At 41.4% G+C, this 26,185-nt stretch overlaps 1 protein-coding gene across 1 annotated transcript in view; it reads right to left on the reverse strand.

The window, feature by feature from the left end:
- Window positions 1-26,185, reverse strand: part of LOC126416336 (uncharacterized) — a 586,934-nt gene that overhangs the window by 15,144 nt on the left and 545,605 nt on the right. The window contains exons 23-25 of the mRNA XM_050084004.1: window positions 24,483-24,697; window positions 2,831-3,048; window positions 2,451-2,577 (exon numbers count right to left, since the gene is read on the reverse strand). Of these exons, the coding sequence (XP_049939961.1) occupies window positions 2,451-2,577; window positions 2,831-3,048; window positions 24,483-24,697 (560 nt within the window). The remainder of the gene's footprint in view (window positions 1-2,450; window positions 2,578-2,830; window positions 3,049-24,482; window positions 24,698-26,185) is intronic.

The following is a 26,185-nucleotide window of genomic DNA, read 5'->3' on the forward strand; positions in this document are numbered from 1 at the left end:
TCAGATTTTCAGATGCAATAATGATAGCTCATATTTTATATTATTTGAATTATACCTGCTCGAAAAATTTTAGTTACTACCGAAAATTTTTAACTATCAATATTCTGTGTAGATGCTATATAAAAGTATTATACATGCATCAAAAAAAGTTTTGCATCACCTCAGTTCCAAGAGTTCTGGAACCTGTACGGATAACTGGAATAGAGATCAACATAAACATCATTTCTGCCCTTTTTATTGCTCATGAAAATCAGACGTTGCATGTTGTACCGCCATACAGTGAGATCTTCAAAGGTGCTGGCCCAGATTGCTGTACACATCGGTACTTCTAATACCCAGTAGCATGTCCTCTTGCACTGATGCTTGCTTGTATTCATCATGGCATACTATCCACAAGTTCATCAAGGCACTGTTGGTTCAGATTGTCCCACTCCTCAACGGCGATTCGCTGAAGGTCCCTCAGAGTGGTTGGTGGGTCGTATCGTCCATAAACAGCCCTTTTCAGCCTATCCCAGGCATGTCGATGGGGTTCATGTGTGCAGAACATGCTGGCCACTCTAGTAGAGCGATGTCGTTTACCTGAAGGAAGTCATTCACAAGATGTGCACGATGGGGCGCGAGTTGTCGTCCATGAAGACGAATGAATCGCCAATATGCTGCCAATATGATTGCACTATCGGTCCATGGCATTCACGTGTAGTGCAGCCGTTATGGTGTCTTCCATGACCACCAGAGGCGTATGTCGGCCCCACATAATGCCACCAGAAACAGCAGCGATACTGCTGCACTCGCTGGAAAGTACGTCTAAGGCGTTCAGCCTGACTGGGTTGCCTCCAAACACATCTCTGATGACTGTCTGGTTGAAGGCATATGCGACACTCATTGGTGAAGAGAATTTGATGCCAATCCTGAGTGGCCCATTTGGATTATTATTGGGCCCATCTGCACTGCGCTGCATGGTGTCATGGTAGTAAAGCTGGACCTCGCCATGGACATCAGGATTGAAGTTGCGCATCATGCAGCCTATTGCACCCAGTTTGAGTCGTCACACGAGGTCCTGTGGCCAAATGAAAAGCATTATTCAACATGGTGGCATTGCTGTACGGGTTCCTCAGAGCCACAATCCGTAGGTAGGTCATCGACAGTTCCTGTCCCTCTGTATCTCCTCTGTGTCTGAACAACATCACTTTGGTTCACTCTGAGATGCCTGGACACTTCTCTTGCTGAGAGCCCTTCCTGGCACAAAGTAACACTGCGAACGAGATCGAACGTATTGACTGTCTAGGCATGGTTGATCTACAGACAACACGAGCTGTGTGCCTCCTTCCTGGTGGAATGACTGGAACTGATCGGCTGTCGGGCCCCCTCCATCTAATAGGTGCTGCTAATGCATGGTTGTTTACATCTTTGGGCGGGTTCAATGACATATCTGATCAGTCAAAGGGACTGTGTCTGTGATACTATATCCACAGTCAACATCTGTCTTCAGGAGTTCTGGAAACTGAGTGTTGCAAAACTTTTTTTGATTTGTGTACATTTGAATCACTGCCTGAGATTAAATCTTTGTTTCATTTTCAGTCCCACGTAAAATAATTTCTTTCCATCCTAACAGTGTTATGAACATGATAGTTGCTACATACCATATAGTGAAGATGCTTATTCACAACTCTGTCTCTGCTATGTGGTAAGTAGCAACTATCATTTCCATTATACTGTTACATTCCATGCTCGATTTTTCATTGTTGAATTTTTTCTGTCCTGCATATCCTCAGATAGGAGTGCTCTGAAATCTGCAGGCACTAGTACTTTTCCATGCAAGAGAGTGTTGATGTGATGTTTAATATGTGCTTAGACAGTATGTACTTCTTTTGCCGTTGTCATGGGAGGAAAGAAAAGGATATAAGTTCGGGTACACTGTATACTCCTGTCAGATGACATCAATCAATGTCCTGAGGTAAACAGTCCCATGTGACAAGTGAATCACTGCATTCATTGTCACATGCCTCTCCACAGGAAACAATGTTGAGATGTTTAGGACCAGACTGGGATGTGGATCCACAGGAACTGCTTGTAACATTTACAACTACTTTTGGTACACAAATTTCTGTCTAGAAACTATGAGGATTTGAATTAACTCATCCTCATCAAAATATCACAACAGTTCCATGTACAAGTGTCATTATCTGTGGAGGATGATTTCATGAATCTTAAATTGCAAGAGCTACATGTTGACATAAGTAATTTTTATAACTAGCGTATTAATAGTAAAAAATAAAAAATAAAAATATCATCCTTTATTTCTTTTTCCTCCTTTTCACATATTCCAGAACGATATGAGGAATAAGCATTTATGGGAAATATTTGTAGAAAATCCAAATTAATACATGTACATAAAAGATGGGCTTACGTCCCTATAACTGATAACAGCAAACTTGTGGAATGTCACCTACCTGTGTATACTCTGATATGAGATGATAATTTTCAGTCAGTCTTGACTTAAGTAATGTAGTTAACTCGCTGTCATAAAATGGCTGTTGGGTACTTGAGTCATTGATCAGATGCAGGAGGATGTATGTCCTGTAGGGAATTAGGGAAAACAGAAGATTCATATTTCATATAGCATCAGTAATACTGCAGTTCCAAACTTTTTGCATAATGTACACTACAATTTTAGTATTATGTTGAAACTACAGTCTAAACGATGTTTTATAACTTGTTTTGCGTTTAATTGAGAGTTGTTGTATGAAAATGTGCCAGTAGCTCTAAGACTCATTTTGAATATGATTTGGTTGTGCAACAAGCATTGCATAAATCATTGCATATTCATTACCTGTTGACACCACTGATTCTCTCAGCAGGATGCATCTGTAAGGTTACTACATCAGGATTATGGCTGCTACTCTCTGTTTTAACAACCATTAGTGCATTCTGTGGCAAAATTGCTTTTGGAGGAAATGTGTGACCTATCACTCGTGATTCTTCACCAAGAGTCACTGTCTTTGCAGAAACGGTTACAGAGTATGTGCTGGCAGCTGACAAGCCTGTAATCTGAGAATGAATACATTTGCATAAGAGGAAAACTTATAAACCATCGAAACAAATAGGTATGACTTGTGTTATGAATTCACAGAAAGTCAGAAAATATTAATAGCTAAAATAGTAACACTGCATAGAAAAAGTAAATTTGAACACAGAACAAGTTGCCAGCATCGCTGTCATGTTTTTCATGCCAAATATGAGTATACTATGGTCTGAGAGAGAAACAGAAGGAAAACGAGCGAATATTGAGGAAAGTAAATTAGTGGACAAGTAATATATTAAGAATAGATTGTATTGAACGTAAACACAGGACTAATAAACTGAACATCCAAACAAAGACATATATAAATAATTTTTCAAGTTAAGGAACTAGGTCTAAAAATTAATGTTAATAAACGTTTAAAAGCAACAAAATACTTTTATTGTTTTAAGCCTACATAGCATTTATATCATTAATCAGTATTGCCATACTGTAAGTGTGAACTGGCTTAAGGTACAGTTTCCCTCAGATTTCAATACATTGTTACCATAACCCAAATAATAAAATGGTTAGAAAATTTACAGCTTTGTTATTAAGATAAATGTCTATCATAGTTACTAACCATTCATGTTGAATTTGATTTGTGTATGTATAGCTGGAACAACATCGAAATAAGAACAGAACAATCTACTTTTAGGTGAAAAAGTAATGATAGGATACACATAGGAAATTGAACTGCATCTAGCTCTCGTAACAATAGCTGGCTATACTCGTATCATGGGCGGCACCACCTTTGGTGTGAAAACGACTGAAGATAAAAAGTAATGATCAGAGATATAAGACTGGCTCTAGGCACATTCCACCTCGAAATATAATCATTTTCCTTTACGTTTCCGACCAATTTGTCATTTTATATTAAAAAGAAACAGCGTTTCCATAAAAACCAGACGACTTTACAAATTTACTAGTTCACTCACTTTATGCTTTTATTGATATCTACTAGGAATTTTTCTTCTTGGCTAGGTACTTCATGCGTACATTTTCCCCTAAGCTAATATTGACTCTGAAGTGCTTCTTTTGTTGATTTCATGTAATGTGTCAAACAGGCAGGCTGAAACACGAAAACCTTTCCTTATTCAACGTTGTGACATTGCGATTAGTTGGTTCGTTTAGCGTGAGCTGGTGGAGAGATCGTTAACTATCAGAGGTCAGTGTGGTGGACGGGAACGGCTCGTCCGTCGTAAACAGTATGACCAGAAGACGCGGCGTATTCCCTGATGGGTCTACACGTTCATGGTGTGGTGGTTGAAGAAGACAAAACGGTGATTACAGTAACTATTGAGTTTTCATTTGAACTTCATCACAAACCCCATAAACACGATACAATAAAATCAAATTCATCATAACGAGCTTGTGAAAGGCTGAAGCACAATACTGCGATAAGTATTAAGAACTTTAAAGGTGTTTTTAATGATAACTATTATGCTGTGGTATTGGGTTCCACTTGATACGTCACAAGCCAATTACACGCAGGAGGCAGCTGCAGCAGTAGCGGCAGCTGTGTGGAGGGGACTGTGCGGTTTTCTAGGTTTGTGGGTCTCAGAAGAGAGCAAGCAGGGCTTCAGTCTCAAAGGTTGCATGTGAAGCATAGGATGTGCGTAGACCTAGGACAATATGGGCCTTATTTCGTACAGGTATACTGCGGTGACTTCCATCTATCCGTGATATATTGGCGCAAATACATGTTCAGAGCCAATGGTATGTATGAAACATCGTCATGAATTGTGATACATGGATTCCTCAAAAATTATTTTGAATAATTACTTCAGGAGTCCATTCCGAAAACATACTTTGCTGTTAGCAATAAATAACCCTGAGCAAATAGGGACCAGCATGATGGATACAGGGATTAGTGAGCACAAGGTTATTGCAGCGAGTCTGGCTAGCGTAACATCCAAATCAATCACAAATAAACGCAAAAAAAGCAAATAATAAGTCACTAGACGCTTTTTTAAGAGACAATCCCCACTGACTGTATAAGGATACACCAGATACGTCTAATTTCAAAGAAATAGTATCGACGACAATTGACCAATTTACATCATATACGTTAATAAGACACGGAGCTGATCCGCATGATACACAAAACTGGCCAGATCACTGTTGCAGATTCAAAGTAAAAGGCATGCCAAATTAAGAAATGAAGAAAAAAGCACATCATAGCTAAGACTCGCGAGTTCGACAAAAGCTCGAAACTTAACAATGACTTGAATGCCAGGTACTTTTAGTAGTTGCGACTATGGAATTCTGTCTCGAAATCTGGCAGAAAATCAGATGAGATTCTCATTGTATTTTAAGTACGCCAGCGGCAAGACACAAAGAATACCTTCCTTGGATGATAGGAATGGTAATGTTACTGATAGCTGTGAAACTGAAGCGGAGTTACTAAATACGGTTTTCCGAAATTCTTTCATCAAAGAAGATAAAGTAAATAATCTTGAATTCGAATAAAGAACACCTGCAACACGGTATTCTTAGAAATAGTTATGCTGGATGTAGTGAACCACATCAGATCACTTTGTAATGGCAATGCCTCCTGTCCAGATTGCATAGCAATTACGTTCCATTCACAGTACACTGACACTGATAAAGTTATTACACTTCTCCTCCATTACCCCTATTTGATTTTGCATTGACAAACACTGTACTCATCTGACCAAAAGTCCTTTACCTCTTGCCACTGAACTTCAATTATTCCCATTGCAAGTTGCTGTAGGAGTAAACGACATTCGGCGGCAGGAGGAAGAGGACTTCTGGTCAGGTGAGTATAGGGTTATAAATAGAAAGTCAAAGAGAAGTAACACAAGAGTAGCTCCAATAATGAATAAAAATATAATAATGAGGCTAAGCTACTAAGAAAAACATGATGAACACACGATCGTAGCAGAGATAGATACGAAGCCAACACTCATCACAATAGTACAAGTTTATATGTTAACTAACACCACCTATAACGATGAGACCAATGTACGCATTTTTGCATGGTAACAATAGTAGTAGAACAAAGCGAGGATCAGCACAGTTTGTTAGTGCACCTGGCATTCATTCAGGGCCAAGAAAACATTCAGGGACAAACTTGATTGATTTATGACATCAATCTATTGCTCTGCTAAGTGGTTTATCACCGCCCCCCCCCTCCCCAGGGGTTGACATGTCACCCTCTGGGGATAATCTGTCCTCCTGAGAAACCCACACCCCTCCCACTCCCCCTCTGGGAAAACCCTCCATTCTCCCCTGGCCGATAGAAGCACGATTTTGATATCAAATTAATTGAGTAATTAATTAAATCGATCAATTAATCAACTCTTTGCCCTTTTGAAAATCCCCCAGACCTCCCCTGCCACCCCCACATGGATATTTTCGAGAAAAGGACTCAGTCTGTACTGGAGGGGAAGGATCTCAAGACACAAAGTTTAATTACATAGTAAAGGCTATACTCCTTATTTATAAAATTCGATTCACAGGGTTGGACCTCTCTCTTATTTAGTGAGAAAGGCTCATCATTCTCTGCCGTGTTGGAAGATGCAGGTCTTGTAAAATACATCGAAAAGCAGTAATTAAATAGATCGCCTTCTTTCCAGTTGTGAAAGGAATAACATCGCGAAATTGCTGTCAACATAGCTTACCACATGTAATTACACTGTAAAAAATCCTCTGGTTGCACCTTTGCACCGACTGCAGGGCAGGCGTGCTGGCCAGGACGCTGTGAGCTCATGTGCCATGTGCCAGTCGCTTCGCCGGGCTGCTCCACGTGCCGGTGCCTGAGAGGTCACACTAATTGTGCCCCGCAACAGCTGTTGGCTGCTGCACTGCCAGCTGTCACACAGTATTAGCACACCTCAAGTGGCTACTTCCTGTTGCATGCCATTGCTTGGCAGAATTCCGACCAACCTTTCCAAACCAACAGACAATATTGTCTCAGAATACTGCACCCATTTTTTTGTGACTGTGCAGCAGCCAGGACAACCCCAGGAACTATAGTCCTCTTGGTCCGTGGCGGTGTCCTTTGCCTCCTCAAGTGCCTACTTCTGGTTGCAGCACTTTTTGTACCATGTCAATGCAAGCAGCTGCTCTATGTGCTCGTCCAGTTCAAATACTGACTGAGTTAGTTCACAATAGAACCAGCAGAGGACACTGGGAGAAGAGACCCCTACCCCTCCTCCCTCCAATTCCCTCCCTTCCTCCCCCTCACCCCTCTGGTTAATTCCAGTTTGACAAAGCATCAGATGGCGGCAGATCTTTGTTACAGGTGGCCACAACTCTTCGGTACTGATACCTGGGAAATACCTCTCAAGACATGCTCTCTCTCTTTGTCTCTCTCTCTCTCTCTCTGATGGCTGCTTTCTGCCCAGCAAGTATATGTCTGTGCCACACTAACCACTCCTTTATCCTTAACAAAGTAGTGTATACCTGGTGAATCCACAGCTGGAGATGTCTTGGAAATATTCCCTCACTCTATCAGACTGATAAACTATTAATTAATTATTAATTAATTAATTAATAATTAATAATTAATTAAATCAATGCCCTCTGCATGCAGGCAGTTTTCCTTGCATACTACTGGTGGACAGTAGGAGTGGTATATATGGCAGGATTTGATCTCACAACTGCCAGGTTTCCAAACCCTTCCGATTTTTTCTCCCATTGCCTCCTGTTGGCGGCTAATGGCACATATATGTTATTTGGCGGGAGGTCCATTACACTGGAGGAATCTGAGAACTACACATTTCAGCTCAACTGCAAGCTATGTCCTTAAACAATCTGCAGAGGAGTTCGATCGCTGTGTGTGCTCTCAGTACCATTACTGCAAATAATACACTGAACAATCAGGGATTTGACATATCACTTCGAAGTGGTACTATCTAAAATGATAGTCGGAATTTCAAATTTCGGCGTCAGTTTATACTGTCACGGTTGTGGAACTCCTAACCACTACAGATCCGCTAAGTGTATTTTATAAAGCACTATAGAATTCCTACGCTTCTTCTCTCAGCTACAACAGGACAAAGAAGAATGAGGAAAGGATCTACCACATGATAGGACAGTAAGTACAACAAATACTACTACAAGACAGAGTGCACTGCAATTCATTGAGAAGCACTAAACCACAATCCTAGTAGTGGCCATGCCTTAGTGCCTGAGATCACTCGTACATACAGCTCACTCACACCCCAGATGCCCAAAAGCAGTGCGCCTGCCTATTCATACATAGCCAGTGCCGACGCTCAGAGGTAAGAGAAAACAGCTGACATGACCACATCCGCAGCTGTGGATGCACGCGTATGCCAGAGTGCACCACCCCGGCCATGAGGAGTATCAGGGAATGATTGGAGTGGTAGGAATTCAGATGTTATCAACATGTCCAGTCCCCACACTTGGCAGTGATGAATACTGAATTGTTTCATTTTTAATGGAGAATAAATGAAACACACATGATCACAGTGACAAGTCAATGCATACTGAGTATCAGTTCACTATTCAGCTACCCACAGAGCACTGCGAGAGCACCACTGGGACATGTCCACGCTGATAAGGGCAGGAACCGACTAGCTGGCGAGCCAGAACTTTTATTTTTACCCGCTGCTCACTAGAGCCTTAAGCTGGAAATGTCAATTCGTTCTGATCACAACCACAGCCACAATCTGGTGACATTCAACGATCAGCGAACTATCGAAAATACCTCTTCCTAATGGCTGTGGATCTGGAAATATCAACTGCCCACGCAATTTTAAATTCTTCTTATGATTGGACATAACTTTCCACGTAAAATCATTCATCCCATTAAGGCTATCGATGCATTGAAATCGCAGATTTCCCTGTCAAACACATACCTCCCTTATGACCAGACATAGTCATATTCTTTGCACATGTCAGAACACTGACCACAGTAAATGTACACCCTAACACTTTCTTCAAAGATAAGTAATCTATTGGACATCCCATACTTCCCCAATACCTGAATGTTGGTGGCACCAAAAATATTGAGCGAAAAATATGGGATAGAAGGACGTGCTCCAATTTGTTTTTCTTGCAAGTGGTACCAGTGTGAATTAGGAAGAGAGACGGAATCGTCTTAAAAGTGACTGGCTGGCTATTAACAGCACAGTCGCAACAACTATGTTACTGTCACCCTGCATCAAAGGCGATCTCTGTTCTACAGGTACACACAAGTATCGCTGACAATATCCATCGTAATAACCATACATGCTTTATAAACCGAAGCATATATTGCTTCCGAATTAAGTGATCTTCCGACACAAATACTGTGGCATTGAATATAGACTGTGATCACTGGGGTGTTTATTAACAGACCGAAAGTGATGTTGGCGGTCGCCAGTGGTGTGCGCTCGTAATAAAATCACCCTTTACACCGCATTTAGAAAGTAACTTGGCCAAGGAACGTCGTATTAGGCGATATTTGCAACTTCCTCATGCCACTGCTAGATATTTCCCACGCTAACCATGCACACAGTGTAACAGAGGTTCTGTGATATATTCATTGTGTTATAGGAGAGGGAGGATGCTGGTTGATTGAGAATGATTGAGAATGATCACCATACAGTAGATTGTGTGCTGTGTAAGGAATCACTTAAAAATGGAATGCTAGATTGAAGTCTTAAGAAATGTACAAGTCCTATGAGCAGTACATTAACTTTTCTGATCTATAGCGTTAGGATTTCTAGTAGAAATTCTGTCTGCGATTTGGAATCAAGTCTCTCCATTCAACCACACACTTGCGTTAATGATTACAGCCACTGGTGAATCATACTTAAGGCACTCTCATCCCTCCAAACGAGTCATCTTTTACCAACCTATCTGCTCATAATCCCATACGGCAAAACTCCAGTGTGGTTTTGGTCAGTCTCTCTGCATCTTGGAACTGTTTCTCACTCCCACCCCTGCCCTCCCTGCAGTTTTGTGCATGTCATGGCTCCATTTCAGTCAGAACTGAGTGGAAGTCAGATAGCGCTCTATCCGCCACTTTCTGCATTCAGTGGAGAAATAGGTGAGCTGGGTTCATGTGATACTTCCGTGTTTTGACCACTGGGTGCAAATGGGAACATGTTATTGTAGCATCACCAAATATCTACACTGTGTAAGGGCAGCGCCAAACGAAGATTTTTCCTGCAACACGAGGTAGTTGAGTATGAATAGTTATGATTGTGTTTCTTAACAGATAAATTAGGAAGACTTCACATCACATGAGGATTTTGCTACTACATTGCAGTGCATTGTCAAAGTACATACAGGTACTGTAGTCCAAAGGAGATCTGTGTCTCTCATAGTGCATTCATGTCTGTCATCCAAACACTCTTTCCCTGTCGTTATTTTGTACCGTCAAACACAGAAAAACTATGGACAATATAAACTTCGTTAACATCACTCACTCGAGAACTTGGTAAGGTATCACCGTGTCCCTCTCTTCTGATATATTGAAAACAAATACTGCCTGCATGCTGACGTTGAGCATATGTGGCGATCCTATTAAATATACTGGTACTGGTCCGTTGGAACATGTGGCCAGTGATCGAAGTCTCTTGCACAGACCAGTATAAATTTTCGTCACCCGTACTGTAGGAGGACCATATCCCACAGACTGTCAGTCTTTCATAAGCAGTTTGATACAATGTTTTTCTGCTGTATCACATCCAACCAGTGTATGACTACAGCTTTGTACACAGCCGTACATTTTGTTTTCCACCACGCCTTTGAGGCCTGTGTCAGGTGCTAAACCGACATTAACATGTTTCGATCCATTGGCTGTGACAGAAAGGTGAATATGCCATAGTGTGAACTATGCTGCACCCACAACACACAGGATGGTTGAAATGAAAGACAGAGGCTCTATTTATTATAGAAAAAAATGGGGAGGCCATTGCAAAATATGGAACTGGAAGAGTTTGTGGCATTGCAGTGCATTCCCAAACAGCTGTCCAAAGATGTTGATTTCTAGACTTAATATCACTTTCCACAGTGACAGGGTAGCAGATGTCTCAGTGTTACATTACTGCGTCTTTCAATTTTATGTCTTATAGAGCATAACTACATGTGGAACAAGGGGGTATTTCGCAGGACTTAAACCCATAGAGCACAGAGAGTATGCATCATCAGTTGTCAAACCCCTGGTGAAGTAATAGAATGATTTTCATACACCCAGGTGAGCATGTAAGTACCCTCATCTCTCCACATGATTTTGTGTCGCATTTTCAACCGTTTTACGTATTTCCCATAAACTTTCACGATTTTATCTGGTTTTTCGTAATTTCAATACATTTAGCTCACCTCAATTACTTGAGGTCCAAACCACCACTCTCGATGAGTTGTCATGTCAAAAAAACGTCTCATTGCCTCGATCTCGTGATGCTGTCAGCCAATGACATTTGCAGCATGGCTCTCTATTTCAGTACCATAGCTAAACCACCCCTCCATTACAGTGCAAGGCACATACGCATGTGGACGGATTGTGAACACAGCCTACATCACGTAACAAAGATACTGTTTCTTCGTGTGAGGAATAGCAATCAGCTTAGAGGAGGTGCAGAAACTACGTTCCTTAGCCGAAACTATAAATTCTGTAAGATTTTATTTCGATTTGCCATCTCCCATTATGGAGGTCGGGACACAAAGTATTCTCGCATACGTGAAATAAAGTCAGTGATTCTAAGTTCTACACTCAGCCCTCTATTTCGAAACGAGCTATCCCTTTGTTCAACCTATAGGCTAAGGACCCTGAGCAAAACTATATGGCCTCTCTGTACGCATCTCGTAACTTTTCCTCTTTCTTTAACCAGTCCTCTCTGCAACATTGATCTGAAACTGACCAGGAGTAGATGGGTACTGCACCCGCTACATTTGACATCTCACAAAGGAACTGAAGGACCACAGTTCCACGTTCACAAATACCATAACACCTGTTCCAAACTTGTACTCTGTAATATTATTGGATTTCAGCTACTTTGCATGTGAGATATTTGTCATTGAAGAAAAGGAACACTATGACCCGCTGGGCGCAGATATTTAAAATCATTGCCGCAGCGCTTGATAGCAAGAAGCTGCGAAACAGAAGAAAGAACAATCTATCTTTCGTTAAGAAGTATTCTAGAGACTTCATTATCCCTTGTACTTTTGGTCGCCAACATTTTAAGACGTACCACATAGCATTTCTACAAGTTGTATTTTTATTTTGTGTAAAAACTATGTGAAACGACGAACAAACATATCGGTAACTCGGGTGTGGATACAACGTACATACGCACACGCAAGGACATTTAATTTTAAGAAGGAATGGACTGACTGCGCCATCCACAAAATAAATATCAGATGTAAGTCATGCATTTATTGTGTAATTGTCAATGTTTAGAAGTTTAATGCCAATTTGTTCGAAATATATTAATATTTTACGATGAAGTATTTTTCTTCTTTTTCTTTTCTTTCACTAACCAAAAATGATGTTCAGATTGTATATGAGCTTTGTTACAGGTTCGCTCTTTATCGCGGTGCCTCGATTGTATTTGGGAGACCACTAATGTGTTCAGTTTCCGATCTGTTAATCTTTCTCCTACAAAATTCCACTAATATGCTTTCATTTCCATTTTTACATTCATATAGGTCGCTTAGATATTTTCATCGAAGATTCTGATTTCGTGAAGGCAATCCGAGTCAAAAGGTCAATTATTCGCGTAATCAATCCGTACGTCTCCTGAACACAACCGAGAACCGACGCATCGGTGATCAGTTAATAATCTCTCTCTCTTTTAAAGTCATACTAAAAAACGGCCACACAGGATAGCCGTAAGTACGCAATCTAGCATTAGGTTGCATTTTCTCAGTAAATATTACCAACCAACAGTTACAGCATCACTATTATTAATAAGCAAGTTCCTAACGCCGGAACTGACCTGCTCTAGTGCTATAGAATCAGCGGAAATGCACCACTTTCCTGTATGTGTGTGTTGACAACTGTACTACGTTTACAAGCAATGTTAGAATACGTGGTGAAGAGTGATGACATGATTGCATGAGCAGGAGTGACATAAAATCGATAAAATTACAAAAATTGGCAGAAAACATGTATAAATTTAGCAAAAATACGCCACAATGCGTGGGAATTGAGCCGGAATGAGAGGACACTTACATGTCTTCTGCTTGGTGAAGGAAAATTCTTGTACATGGGAATGAGAATGTGACAGCAAGAGGAATATGAGTTGACGTGTAAGCACTGGGAACCATAGAAACAGTCATTTTTCATGGACAGCGATAAGACAGCTGGAACAAATTATTTAACGTCTATATCTGTCAACGTATATAAACGTGTCGAAGTTTATAAGTAAACTTTCGGAACCTTACTGACCCATAGAATTCGTTTCATATAAGCACCACACCAAGCTGTAGCAGGAAAAGAAGGGAACAATGAGAAAAATGCTCCTGTCAGAACACAAAAAGGCGAATAAGTTCCTTTTGAAAATGCTCTGACAGACAAGTGGAGAAGCAGCTGTCTTATTCCTCTTTCCACCTTCCTCACCATAAATTGTTGGATGCGAACATGTTCGCGCTTTTTTGTACAGAAAGAGAATAGCAGAGAGACCGAGGAGGCAGTGCCAGTGGGAGAGAAAGAAAGACAGAGAAAGAAAGCGCCACTAAAATAGAAAGAGGTGGATAAAGACAGTAGCAATGGGAGTCAAAAAGGGAAGAGATTTTAATGGTCAGTAGAGACAATGGCAGCAAAAGAGAGAGATTGATGGAGACAGAAGGAGCGGGAAGGAAAGAGAATGGACAGAGTGGAAATGCAAAATACAAATGAGTAGAGACCTTACATAGGCTTCAGGGTTTTGACCCGCCCAGATGGCGGAGCTTTAACATGTGGGTATAGGCGATTACGCATTTTAGACCGTAATTTTAAACTCGTGGATATATGAAAAAAATAAATTAGAGCCCCCAGAATATTTGAGCTGCCGAGATATGGTGGAGCTAGTGGCAGTGGCAAAGAAAGAGAAAATGAGACAGCGTAAGTGAGAGAGGACACAGTGGCAGTGGAATATATGGTAAATTAATGGGAGAGGAAGTAGACAGACAGAGAGAGAAAGAGAGAGAGGGCGACACAGAATGTGGCAGTGAGAGGGAGGTGCTAAAAGAGTGGGAATGTAATCGCGTGCGAAAATTTTTGGCGAGGAATGTGGAGTGAGAGTTGGGGCACCTGGTTTCCCTGTGTCCTGGCAGAGTGTTTTGTGGAGGAGCACATTCGCATTTTTTGTGCTCAAAAGGAGCGTTTTTCCGCTTCTTGAAAGTGTATGTGAGGAGATAAAAGAAATTATTCACATAGCGAAAAGAGAGGAAAATTTAATTTTCAAGCAAGGGCTGGAATTCGATAGCAGGAAAAGAAAGAGAAGGAAAAGTAGATGGAGAACATAGACTAGGGGAACGGAATGAAAGAGGAAACTCCCTGGTAGAGAGTGGGACAGAGGATAATTTAATTATTGCCAACATTTTGTTTAAGAAACATGAAAGAAGGTTGTGTACGTGGAAGAGTCTTGTAGACACAGGATCGTTTTGGATTAATTATATAACAGTAAGACAGATTCCGACAGTAGATCTTTCATCGAAATATCGATGGCGACTTTCTCCTCCGACTGGAAACATTTTGTTCACGCTTCCTACATTCAAAGAAACAGTCATCGTCATAAAATCGGGAATGTTAAAGTTTCCCTTCTTCCCGTGTGCTGTTCCAGAGTGAAGCGATAGAGAACTATTGTGAATGATACTCGATGAACCCTCTTACAGACACTTATGTGCGCATTTCAGAGCACCCACGCAGACGTAGACTAAAAATTATTAAAAATTATACCACTGAAGCTATAATGTCATATGAAGTATAAAATGAAAGCCACCAATGTCAGCGAACACCACAATAGGCCATATTTCATACGCTGCATGTGTTTTAAAAGTTGCAAACTATTTAATAAAACTGTAATATACACGTGTGCAACAATTTTAAATCGTCAACAAGCCACAGGTATTGCGAAAGCAGCACGAGTTAGCTAGTCCGTCACCCACTCATTCCAGGTGATGACCAGTAGCGGCACGGCTACAGCGCTTTTTGTTTAAATTTGTGACACTGTGTGCAGCTATCAGCGTCCTACCCATAACATCACTAGCAACGCACCGCCCTCCCACTTAACTACGACGTATTAAGCATGACATCAGAAACCACGCCCTCGTTAAATATGATGTAATTCACAATTCAAGATGCCACAGAGCTTTCTTTGGAATTGTGATACCCATTAAAACGAAACCGTGAATCATTTCCCAGTACTTTACCGGCCATTAAAGAGAAACTGCCAAACACAGCGTAGCGCCTGAGCTAAAGTCAGAAATACCTGTGCGATCTGACTTTTGTGCCATGTTCAAAAGTGATCGATTATTCACCACACATTGTGTAATGGATGTAATTTACGATATTTCTGTGCCAAAAATATGTAGGTACACACAAGAACTCATTCACAGATGCCGCGGTGGCCGAGCGCTTCTAGGCGCTTCAGTCCGGAACCGCGCGGCTGCTACGGTCGCAGGTTCGAATCCTGCCTCGGGCATGGACGTAGTGATGCCCTTGGGTTAGTTAGGTTTAAGTAGTTCTAAGTTCTAGGGGACTGATGACGTCAGATGTTAAGCCCCATAGTTCTCAGAGCCATTTGAACCATTTTTCTCATTCACAGATAACACACACACACACACACACACACACAGAGAGAGAGAGAGAGAGATACACACGCGCGCGCACACACACACACACACACACACATCCGTACGTACTTAAACATCGCTCGTGGTCGGAAGTATCCAACTGAATTGTATTATTTGTCACAACACATGAATGAGTTGATTTAAAGGACAAGTTGACCGTAGAAATTATTTATTTTAAAACTGCATTGCAGCTATGGGACATTTTGAAGTAGTACTGCAAAAGCTAAAAGAATAAAACAATGAAGCACGGAGCGTATATATACAACTGCACAAATGTATCTCGCAGGCAGCATTACATTACAAAAACGGTGAAACTAATCCATCTTCAGCACATGTCAGACAATACAATTTTCTGACGTATATACTTGCCATCGTCAAAACTAAGCCTTTTTCACTGCAGAAATACAATAACATCTAACGATTGCGAAGCTCTGTACGTGGCAAAATGATGTAAATTCCGTGAAGTGTTAGCAGTGGTAACATCCTTCGCATAAACCGCTACAAATAATGTTCTGACGCACTGTTTACATGTGAACTACGGCCGTCGGTGCCAAAAATACATTCGCAAGTCAAACAAGTTGTGCACTTATCAGGGATAGTACCTTCCGGTGATAACATCTTGTTACATCTTTCGACAACATACAGTTTTCTATGTGATGATATGTATAATCGTAAGGTGCTAGAGAATAAGATAGGTTTGTAACAGAGTAGCGTAAATATACAAATGTTATCTATTCAAAAAGTCTCACACAGACTTCGGTACTCATACAGAACATATCAACAGAAACATTACATTTTACTTTGTTTGTGTGTATATTGCAGCAAACCTCAACGCCACATTGCCCATAAACTCTTCCGGGTACTGGGAGGCATTTCACCGTCTGACTGGTAACAACCCTTCTACATCCTCTTGCACGACAATCACTCACTCTGCAACAACGTAAGCAAAGTCAACCACTCCGCACTCTCTGACACCTTTACCATCCCAGATGACCCCCACTGCGATTACTCCTTATTCCCGACAGTCTATAAGCGTAACAACACCTCCGTCTCGCCCCTCGTGCCTAGCTTCCAGTACCACACAGACAGAGCTCAATACTCCAGACATTCGACACATACCTCGTAACAAAAGGCAACACTGCAGTCATGATTGCATAACCTACAGATACTCGAAATAATGCTCCCTTTCCTTCCTAGAAATCCGAGCCACCCTTTATAATCCAACACGCAGGTTTCTGTACTGAACCTCTCGAATCCTTCTCTTCCTAAATCCTTATAAACTTCCCTCTGGCACCTCCCCCTACCGTCCCTTCAGCCTCACCTCAGTGTTCAGCAACGTTTCGAGTCTAGCATATCCGTACACCGATCTGCAACAACACCCACTCATTCCTATCAATGTGTCTTCCCATCCCAATTTCTCCTACACTGACCAGTTCCTGTATTTTACTCATTTCCTATCTCACCAAATCAACAATCGTAAATTAGTTATTTTTGTCTCCCTTGATCTCGAAAAAGCATATGACCTGGAGTCCTCCTAAGCGCTTCCAAGCAATTACGTCCACCTTACCCCATTCATTCTCCCTAACTGCCCGTCTCATGTCACCATCAACAACACCAACTCTCCTATCTTCCATCCCACTGTAGGTGTGTGCCAAGGATCCATACTCTCTCCTCTCTGCACATTCCCTATACCATCTCCTCCCATACATCTCCTCCAGTATACCGATGACATTGCCTTCCTCGCCCCCTACCCTGCTCTCCAGAAATCACAACAATCGCTCCAGCTCCATCTCAATCAGCTCACTTCCTAGTGCAACCAGCGGCTCTTCGGAGTCAACCCAACCAAAACCGGGTCATTAATTATAGGCTGAACCACTGACAGCTTCTGCCTCCATAACTTTTACCCAACTATCTACAAACGTCCTATCCAGCTAACTAACACGCTAAAATACCTTGGACTAACACGAGATGACCAACTAAAATGGAAGCTCCATCCATTAACCATTCAACAGATAACCCACAATAGACTAAAATTACTAGAACTACTGACTGGCTGAACATGGATACTACTCCCACTCACAGTCCTCCACACCTGTAATTCAAAATGTTCAAATGTGTGTGAAATCTTATAGGACTTAACAGCTAAGGTCATCAGTCCCTAAGCTTACACACTACTTAACCTAAATGATCCTAAGGACAAACACACACACCCATGCCCGAGGGAGGACTCGAACCCATAATTCCTTGATCTGATCCATCCTCTGTTGTGGCTTGGACCGATGCTCTTACCTTCTTTTATCACACCGTCCACATCATTGAATGCCACGCACTCTGCAGATCTGCTAACTGAATCCTCTACCAGCTTATAAAATTAGCAATCCTACTCTTCCATGTTCCATGTATGTTCTGCATTATTCGTAAACTCGACACTACCCACCACCTAATTTCTTCCCTACTCACTGATCCTGGTACTCTGCCACATCTCCACACTCAACACATCCTCTCCCAACAAAATTTTAATTGCCTTCCCTTACAAGAATACTCATAGTTCGCATAATAGCACCACTGATGGAACATGCAGCGTTTATGGACGTACTTAGTTCGCTCTATGTACCATGCATTAAAGAAACCAAAATATGTAAAAATTTGTTCTATAATATTACGAAACACACACTGGCACTACTACTGATCTAACGTACAGCTTAAAGAGCGATCCTCGAGAAGAATCTTTGAGCTTTATACCAAACAAAACAATGTTATTCTTACATCTAAATTTGTCAGAAACTAGTCTTTAGCTACTTCTGGCAGTATTCGCGTACCACGTTTTCAAGTGCACTATGATCTTGACATACCTGAACTTCGAGGTGGCAGAAAAGTTAGGTGCCCTCTCCAAAACTGAAATCTCACGCCACCCAGCTGCATGCTGGTCAGATTGCAAGGAGGCTCTACTGCGACTAGCACCTACAGCAACTGAAGAATAACGTCACAAAACTTGTCACCCTCTTACAAGTAGTACAACTGAGAGGTCAAACGTCACCAGCAGGTAGAGGACAGCTATTCCTGATGTCGGCACGCGTGATAATTGTTGCCTTATCTGCTGACAAAGGCAGCACTAAGGATGTCCTTACTCACAAGCATTACACTCAAAAGATGCAGGACATGCTAGAGGAAGATTCATAAAAGTAGATCGATAGTGCCCCACCAAAAGGTAGAGAATAAAGGCTAGGCATTTCTCAAGAACTCCAACACAATCACCTCTTTGGCCACTGGTGTGCACACTCAGGTGCAATCCGTGTATGGTGTGGCCCATGGAGGGAAGGGATATAGGACAGCCTTGCACCCCCGTGAAGTCCGTTTGTGGGCACACGTGATAAAGGCGACATGTGTGATCGCCGGAATATTACGTCCACTAGGCACTATGATCCAGCAGTATATCCTTGGACCGTTTTATGGGTAAATATTAACATGTGCATCGCCTAAACGGCTGTGAATTTGATGACTTTCACTAGCATGTGAGCAAGACAATATTATTTGTTTTGACATCCACAAAAACGTTTTCCTCCATAGTCTGCAAACCAGAGGAATGAGACACTTAATACTGACCATGTTTTAAGATACCTCTGAACTCCAGTTACACATGGAGCACAGTAAGTATGCCTGCTTAAATGGTTCTGGAATCGCGGTAATTTACCCAATAGTGTCTTGGCGATAAGTGGAATACCATTCGCAAACTCACCATGCTTAGTATTGATTCTCGAAAGTAGTTTCCTTTCAGTCATCACTCTTCTCATACATATGACGCAACCCATCATGAATTTCTCCCCTGTGCCAATCTTTTCATCTCAGAGTGGCACTTGCAAGCTACAACCACAATTATTTGCCGGATGTAATCCAATTTCTATCTTCCTCTACAGTTTTTACCCTCTACAGCTTCCTCTAGTACCACGAAAGTTATTCCCTGTTGTCTTAAGAGACATCCTACCATCTTATCCCTTCTGTTTGTCAGTGTTTTCCACACACTCCTTTCCTCGACAATCCTGCAGAGAATCTCCCCGTTATTCCCTGCTGTCTTAAGAGACATCCTATCATCTTATCCGTTCTTCTTGTCAGTATTTTCCACATATTCCTTTCCTCGGCAATCCTACAGAAAACCTCCTCATTCGTTATCATATTAGTCGATCCTATTTTCAACATTCTTCTGTAACACCACATCTCAAATGCTTAGATTCTCTTCCGTTCTGGCATCCCACAGAAGGTTTACACAGGGTAGTTAACCAGCATCTACCAGTTTAGGTATTTCAGCGTTTTTCTCAAACACAGTTGTGATCATTCGTGCCGCCCTCAGTTACTTACGCTAGACAAAAAGTATAGGGCTCCCAAAAAGATGAGCACAATATTTGGATGGATCAGACAACTATAATAAGTCTCACTTGAAAATTGAGTGCGTTGTCTAGCATCCTACTTGCAAACCGAAGACAAATAATTGTTCTACGTACGACTGAGCTTATGTAATCATTCCATCTTACACTGCCACAAACTGTTACACCCACATCACTGTATCAAGAGACCCATTCCAACTGTGACCCATTAATATCAAATGGTGCAAACGGCTCTGAGCACTATGGGACTTAACATCTGAGGTCATCAGTGCCCTAGAACTTATAACTACTTAAACCTAACCAACCTAAGGAGATCACACACATCCACGCTCGAGGCAGGATTCGAACCTGAGACCGTAGCAGTCACGCGGTTCCGGACTGAAGCGCCTAGAACAGCTCGGCCACCGCGGCCGGCTCCCATTAATATCGTAAGCATAGAGATACTAAGCCTTCAGGTCTTGTAAAGTGCACAGTTTTACGCTCCTGAACATTTAGAGCAGGTTTCCAATATTTGCGATGCTTTAAAATATTATAAAGCCCTGACTGAGTATTTGAAAAACCTTTTTTTCCGATAGTACATTGTTAGAGATAGCAGCATCATCTGCAGAAAGTCTGAGGTTATTATCAACATTACCTGCCAAGTAATTAAAACAACACCAACGATCCAACACACTTCCATGGAATGTATGGAAAACACTTTCACATCTGTTGATAAATCTCCACTGAGGTTGTCCCTGTCAACAAATGATCAAATCAGTCGCAAATTTCGTTATATGTGGTCGTCCCTGTGGTACTGAGTGAAACGCTTTTGGGAAGTCTGAAAGTACTGTATCCTCTTGATTCCGTTGATCCATGGCTTTCCGAAGGCTGTGTGAGAAAAGCACGAGATGACTTTCTCGTGACGAGTGTTTTCGAAATCGGTGTTGGTTGTCGTGGAGGAGGCCGTTGGGCTCAGAATTTGCTTTAAGATTCTACAACAAATGTAGCTCAGTGATACTGAACGACAGTTTTGTGGACCACTTCCACTGTTGCTCTTGTAGACAACGGTGAATGTCCTTTATTCCAGCGGGGTACAGTATGTTATGTGATAAGTCAGTCACAAATTCTCTAAGAACTCTAATAGGGTTTCCATCGAACTCCGATACCTTGTTCAGTTTTAGTCATTTCACGTGTTCTGGTGAGAGTATCATCTACATCAATATTTCTCTTCCTTCCATTGGTGAGAAAATTAAAATGAGACCGTACCATGGCTTCTCCATTGTTACAGGAACTTTTTGCTTTGTTACCTTCACTTTCAGTTCCTGTATCACTCACAAGTATCTGAACACTAACTTTTGTGCCACAGATAGCCTTTACATGCAACCTAATGCATTTCATTTAACTACTCTCTGTCTCAAATCCTATGCTTCTTATTATACCTATTGTGCGGTAGTCGCTGTTTGTTTGAAGTATCTTTACAGAGGCTACATGCCATGGGTGGTCCCTCCCATTATTAACTTTTCTACCAGGTACACACACCAATGAGCCAGGACATTGTGACCATGTACCTAACAGTAGCCAGTATGCCCATCTTTGGCATGAATAGCAGAGGTGACCCATCGTGGCATGGAACCAATGAGACCTTGGTAGGTCGCTGGAGGGAGTTGGCACCACATCTGCGCACACACAGGTCACCTGATTCCCGTAAACTCCAGGGAGGGCGGCGGGGGGGGGGGGGGGTGAGTTCTGATGCCACAGTCAATCACATCCCAGACGTGTTCGGTAGGTTTCCACTCTGGCTAGTTCTGGGAGTCACTGTGTTCCTTGAACCATTCAGTCACACTCCTGCCGTTGTGACATGACGCATTATCTTGTTGAAAAATACCACTGCCACTGGGAAGGGGTGTACATGGTCTGCAACCAGTATACGGTTTTCCTTGCCCATCATGTTGTCTTGAACGAGCTCAACTGGACCCACGGATGCCCACTTGAACGATTTTCAGAGCATAACAGAGCCATTGCGTTTAAAGAGCTGTTCTCCTGGAAGACTACTTCGCACCCTCTCATGAAGAAGGTATCAGAATTGATCAGACCGGTCAACGTTCAGTGCTGATGGTCACATACCCATTTCGGCTGTAGCTGCTGATACTGTGGTGCTCACATTGACACATGAATGGGTCGTCGGCTGCGGAGACCCAACATTAGGAATGTTCGGTGCACTGTGTGTTCAGACACTCTTGTACTCTGTCCGGCATTGAAGTTTAATGTTTGTACTGCCACAGTTCTCCCCCTGTCCTGTTTTACCAGTGTGCCTAGCCTACAAAGTCCAATATCTGTAATGAGTGGCCGCCCGCTATGGTGGTCGGGCGGTTCTAGGCGCTTCAGTCCGGAACCGCGCTGCTGCTGCGGTCGCAGGTTCGAATCCTGCCTCGGGCATGGATGTGTGTGCTGTCCTTAGGTTAGTTAGGTTTAAGTAGTTCTAAGTCTAGGGGACTGATGACCTCAGATGTTAAGTCCCATAGTGCTCAGAGCCTTTTTTTTTATTTTTTTTTTTTTTTTTTTTTGTAATGAGGGGTGGCCGCCCAACCCCACAAAGGCTGGATGAGGTTTCACCTAGCCTTCGCCACGTATTGAAGACACTCACCAGAGCACTTTTCAAATAGCCAACAAGTCGTGCAGTGTCTGAAGTGCTCGTGCTGAGCTCCCAGTCAAACTCAGATAGATTGTGTGCCTTCTCCATTCTACACACGGTCAACAAGCTCACTTATACCACATGCACCATGTGTGTGTCTGACTGGCAGTCATTGCTTGCCAGGTGAAGCTGCTATCACCTGAACAGGTCTATAGCGATGTTAGGTCGGTGGTCATAATGTTCTGTCGAGCCACTGTATCTGTCTAGTACCTAATCAATAATTTTTTCGAAATTCAGCCACATTTCTTCTATATGCTACTGTCCATACCTAAGTTTTTCGAGATCTCTTAGTTGCACTATCCTGTTTGGAATAATAGTCTCTACAACTGCTTCATACTCAGTGATACCTGATTCATCGTGGACATACAGGAAGTGACCAGATCTGTTTGTTAGCATAAGATGTAATGTATACTTCCACCATGAGTGGGTGTTTAAATTATCTACTCTAAGTAATTTTCATATTAACCATAACAATACCAAGGGAGAGGGGTGTACCTAATGCATCCCATTACATGTATTGTAAGCCCATCAAATAGCTTATATTTCAAAATTTTTGGCAGAAATATTTATTGTTTTCGATGTGGTCTTCTTCCTGATTCCAAAAATATTTTAAATTTTTCAGTGAAACGTATCCAAAAATTTATTCTTAGTAGCAGAGTGACTTTACACAATTAATGTCATATTCTCTATTTTCAGGTTCAGCACTATACTTACACATCACTATCTCTTTAAAAAGTTGTTAATATAAGAACAATAAAAACTGTTAATATAAGTGCACAACAATTAACGAATTTCGTTTTCAGATTGAGTATAAATAAACCGACTCCCCTCGTTGGTAATACAGCTTACTCAAAACCCTTTGGTAATGACAGGGTTAATTATTTAATAATCTTGGATCCACTGTCACACTGTCGACTTACTGCACTGTAATCATCCTGATCACATCTGAGATGGCTGAAGTATCCTTCAGTGATGACAGAATGATTGGGGAACACACATTCTAGTGACCTGAAATTTATTTTAAATTCACTGACTACACATTGGGATGTCTGGTGGTCAGTACTGGGTACCAAATATATGTTAATGCCGATTCATAAGACTGAATTTTGTCCAAACAGTCTCACACGCAGCTTCAATCTCTGTTTCAAAGGATTAGCACCTCTTGTCTGCTTCAAACAATACACAATGTCCGTTGGTCACTATTCGATCCTTTGGATAAAACATTAGATTTACTCTAGAAATCGCACTGATTTAATTTTAGACTTTGGCCAGATAGTTTTCGACAGAATTCCTAACTTTATGACTTTGTAGAAAATATAACTCAGATACACATAAAAAACAGAACTGGTCCAATATTAATGATCTGAGGCTTTGAGGAACTCTGCCCTCTCTATACTGTCATTTTTTATTATTTAACGATTCACAGATTCATTAAGTGTCAGTGTCCTTTTCATCACAGTTTTCTATATTCTTACGTGGACAATTTAACTTTAATTGCTGAGAGGGAATTCCTTTTGCACCTTATAAAATACTATATTTCGAATATGTTTTAAGTGGTTGTGAGTAAAACACTTATATTAATGATGTAAATGGTGTATAATATACTTTTACATACCTCATATAAATAGAAAGGTTCCTCTGAAGTCACACGATAATCTTGCAATGGGATATCATCACAACATTCACCAGAATTAATTTGCATATCAATTTGTTCAACAATTATTATAAAAGACCTGAGCTGCCCATTGATATAATCAGGCATGCCCCACTCCACCAACATGCTGCTGTCAGTCGCATTAATTATTCTCAGGTTTACTGGTGGGGTGGAAGCTGAAAAATAGAAAGAATTAAAAACAAAAATTTGATTTAGTGGGTATATTTGACAGAAATTCAATAACAGAGAATGGCAAACTGAATATATCTGTTCTAAAGAATTGAAATGTAGTAGAAAATTAAGAAACAGATTGTACAAAATGAAGTCAGAGTGTTACAAAAGAGAAAATTCTGTTGAAGATTACTAACTGCAGGTTGCAGAAAACCATTCTAACTTTAAATATAGTTACCAAAAAGGTTAATGATTGCAGCACCGAAAATTTTCTTTAAATAGGATACGCAATGCTCATGAAGGCTGGCAAGAGACAATTAAATTTGAGACATCTGTGTGCAATGCTCAGACATCTAGTGCAGTTGCATTGCGATCTCATTTCAAGGTATTTAATGAAGATCATACAGTTCAAATCAGTATGTATCGCTGAACTGGTTAAACAGCCAAAGGAACATTAAAACCTTGATAGCCTACAACAATTTAGTGGACTATAACAGAGTATTCAAGAGTAATTACCAAGAGTCCAAAAATTCTAGGCTGTAATTCATACCGTCAGAGTTAAATAGAAGGCACATTTTGATTGACACAAGTATCCTAAAGAACCAGTCATGCCGGTCGGAGTGGCCGTGCGGTTCTAGGCGCTACAGTCTGGAGCCGAGCGACCGCTACGGTCGCAGGTTCGAATCCTACCTCGGGCATGGATGTGTGTGATGTCTTTAGGTTAGTTAGGTTTAATTAGTTCTAAGTTCTAGGTGACTGATGACCTCAGCAGTTAAGTCGTATAGTGCTCAGAGCCATTTGAACCATTTGAACTAGTCATTGAGTTTTGCAATTCATATGTTACATTAACTACAACTACGATCAACTGAAGAGAGCAGATGGACAGTCCGCAGTACAAGCGGTTCGAGCCCAGTAGATCGTCTGGGTGTTTATTTTATGAGTCCCTAACAAGGGAACCTCCCCATCGCACCCCCCTCCAATTTAGTTATAAAATGGCACAGTGGATAGGCCTTGAAAAACTGAACACAGATCAATCGAGAAAACAGGAAGAAGTTGTGCGGAACTATGAAAAAATAAGCAAAATATACAAACTGAGTAGTCCATGTGCAAGACAGGCAACATCAAGGAGAACGTGAGCTCAGTAGTGCCATGGTCCCGTGGCTAGCGTGAGTAGCTGCCGAACGAGAGGTTCAAATCAGTGATACAAAGTGCTTCTCACCAAACATCTGTCATGCTCGCAGCCAAAACAGTGTGAAAACTATGCACGGTAGTACTACCAGTTTTTTTTAATTAACTTTTCTTCCATTATTTGTACTATACTGGCTAGGAAACAAGCATTACTTAGTGGAAAGTGCCAACTACTCATTATTATTATTATATATTTTTTAAATGATTTCCTTTATTTTGTGCCTATAAAATTCTATTGATTACTCACACTCTCCTTTCTGCTTCTTTTATGTAATATGACAAAATTTTCTCTCTTCTTCAATTTA

The sequence above is a fragment of the Schistocerca serialis genome, chromosome 8 (genome assembly GCF_023864345.2).
Source record: "Schistocerca serialis cubense isolate TAMUIC-IGC-003099 chromosome 8, iqSchSeri2.2, whole genome shotgun sequence".
In the NCBI taxonomy this organism is placed as follows: Eukaryota; Metazoa; Arthropoda; class Insecta; order Orthoptera; family Acrididae; genus Schistocerca; species Schistocerca serialis.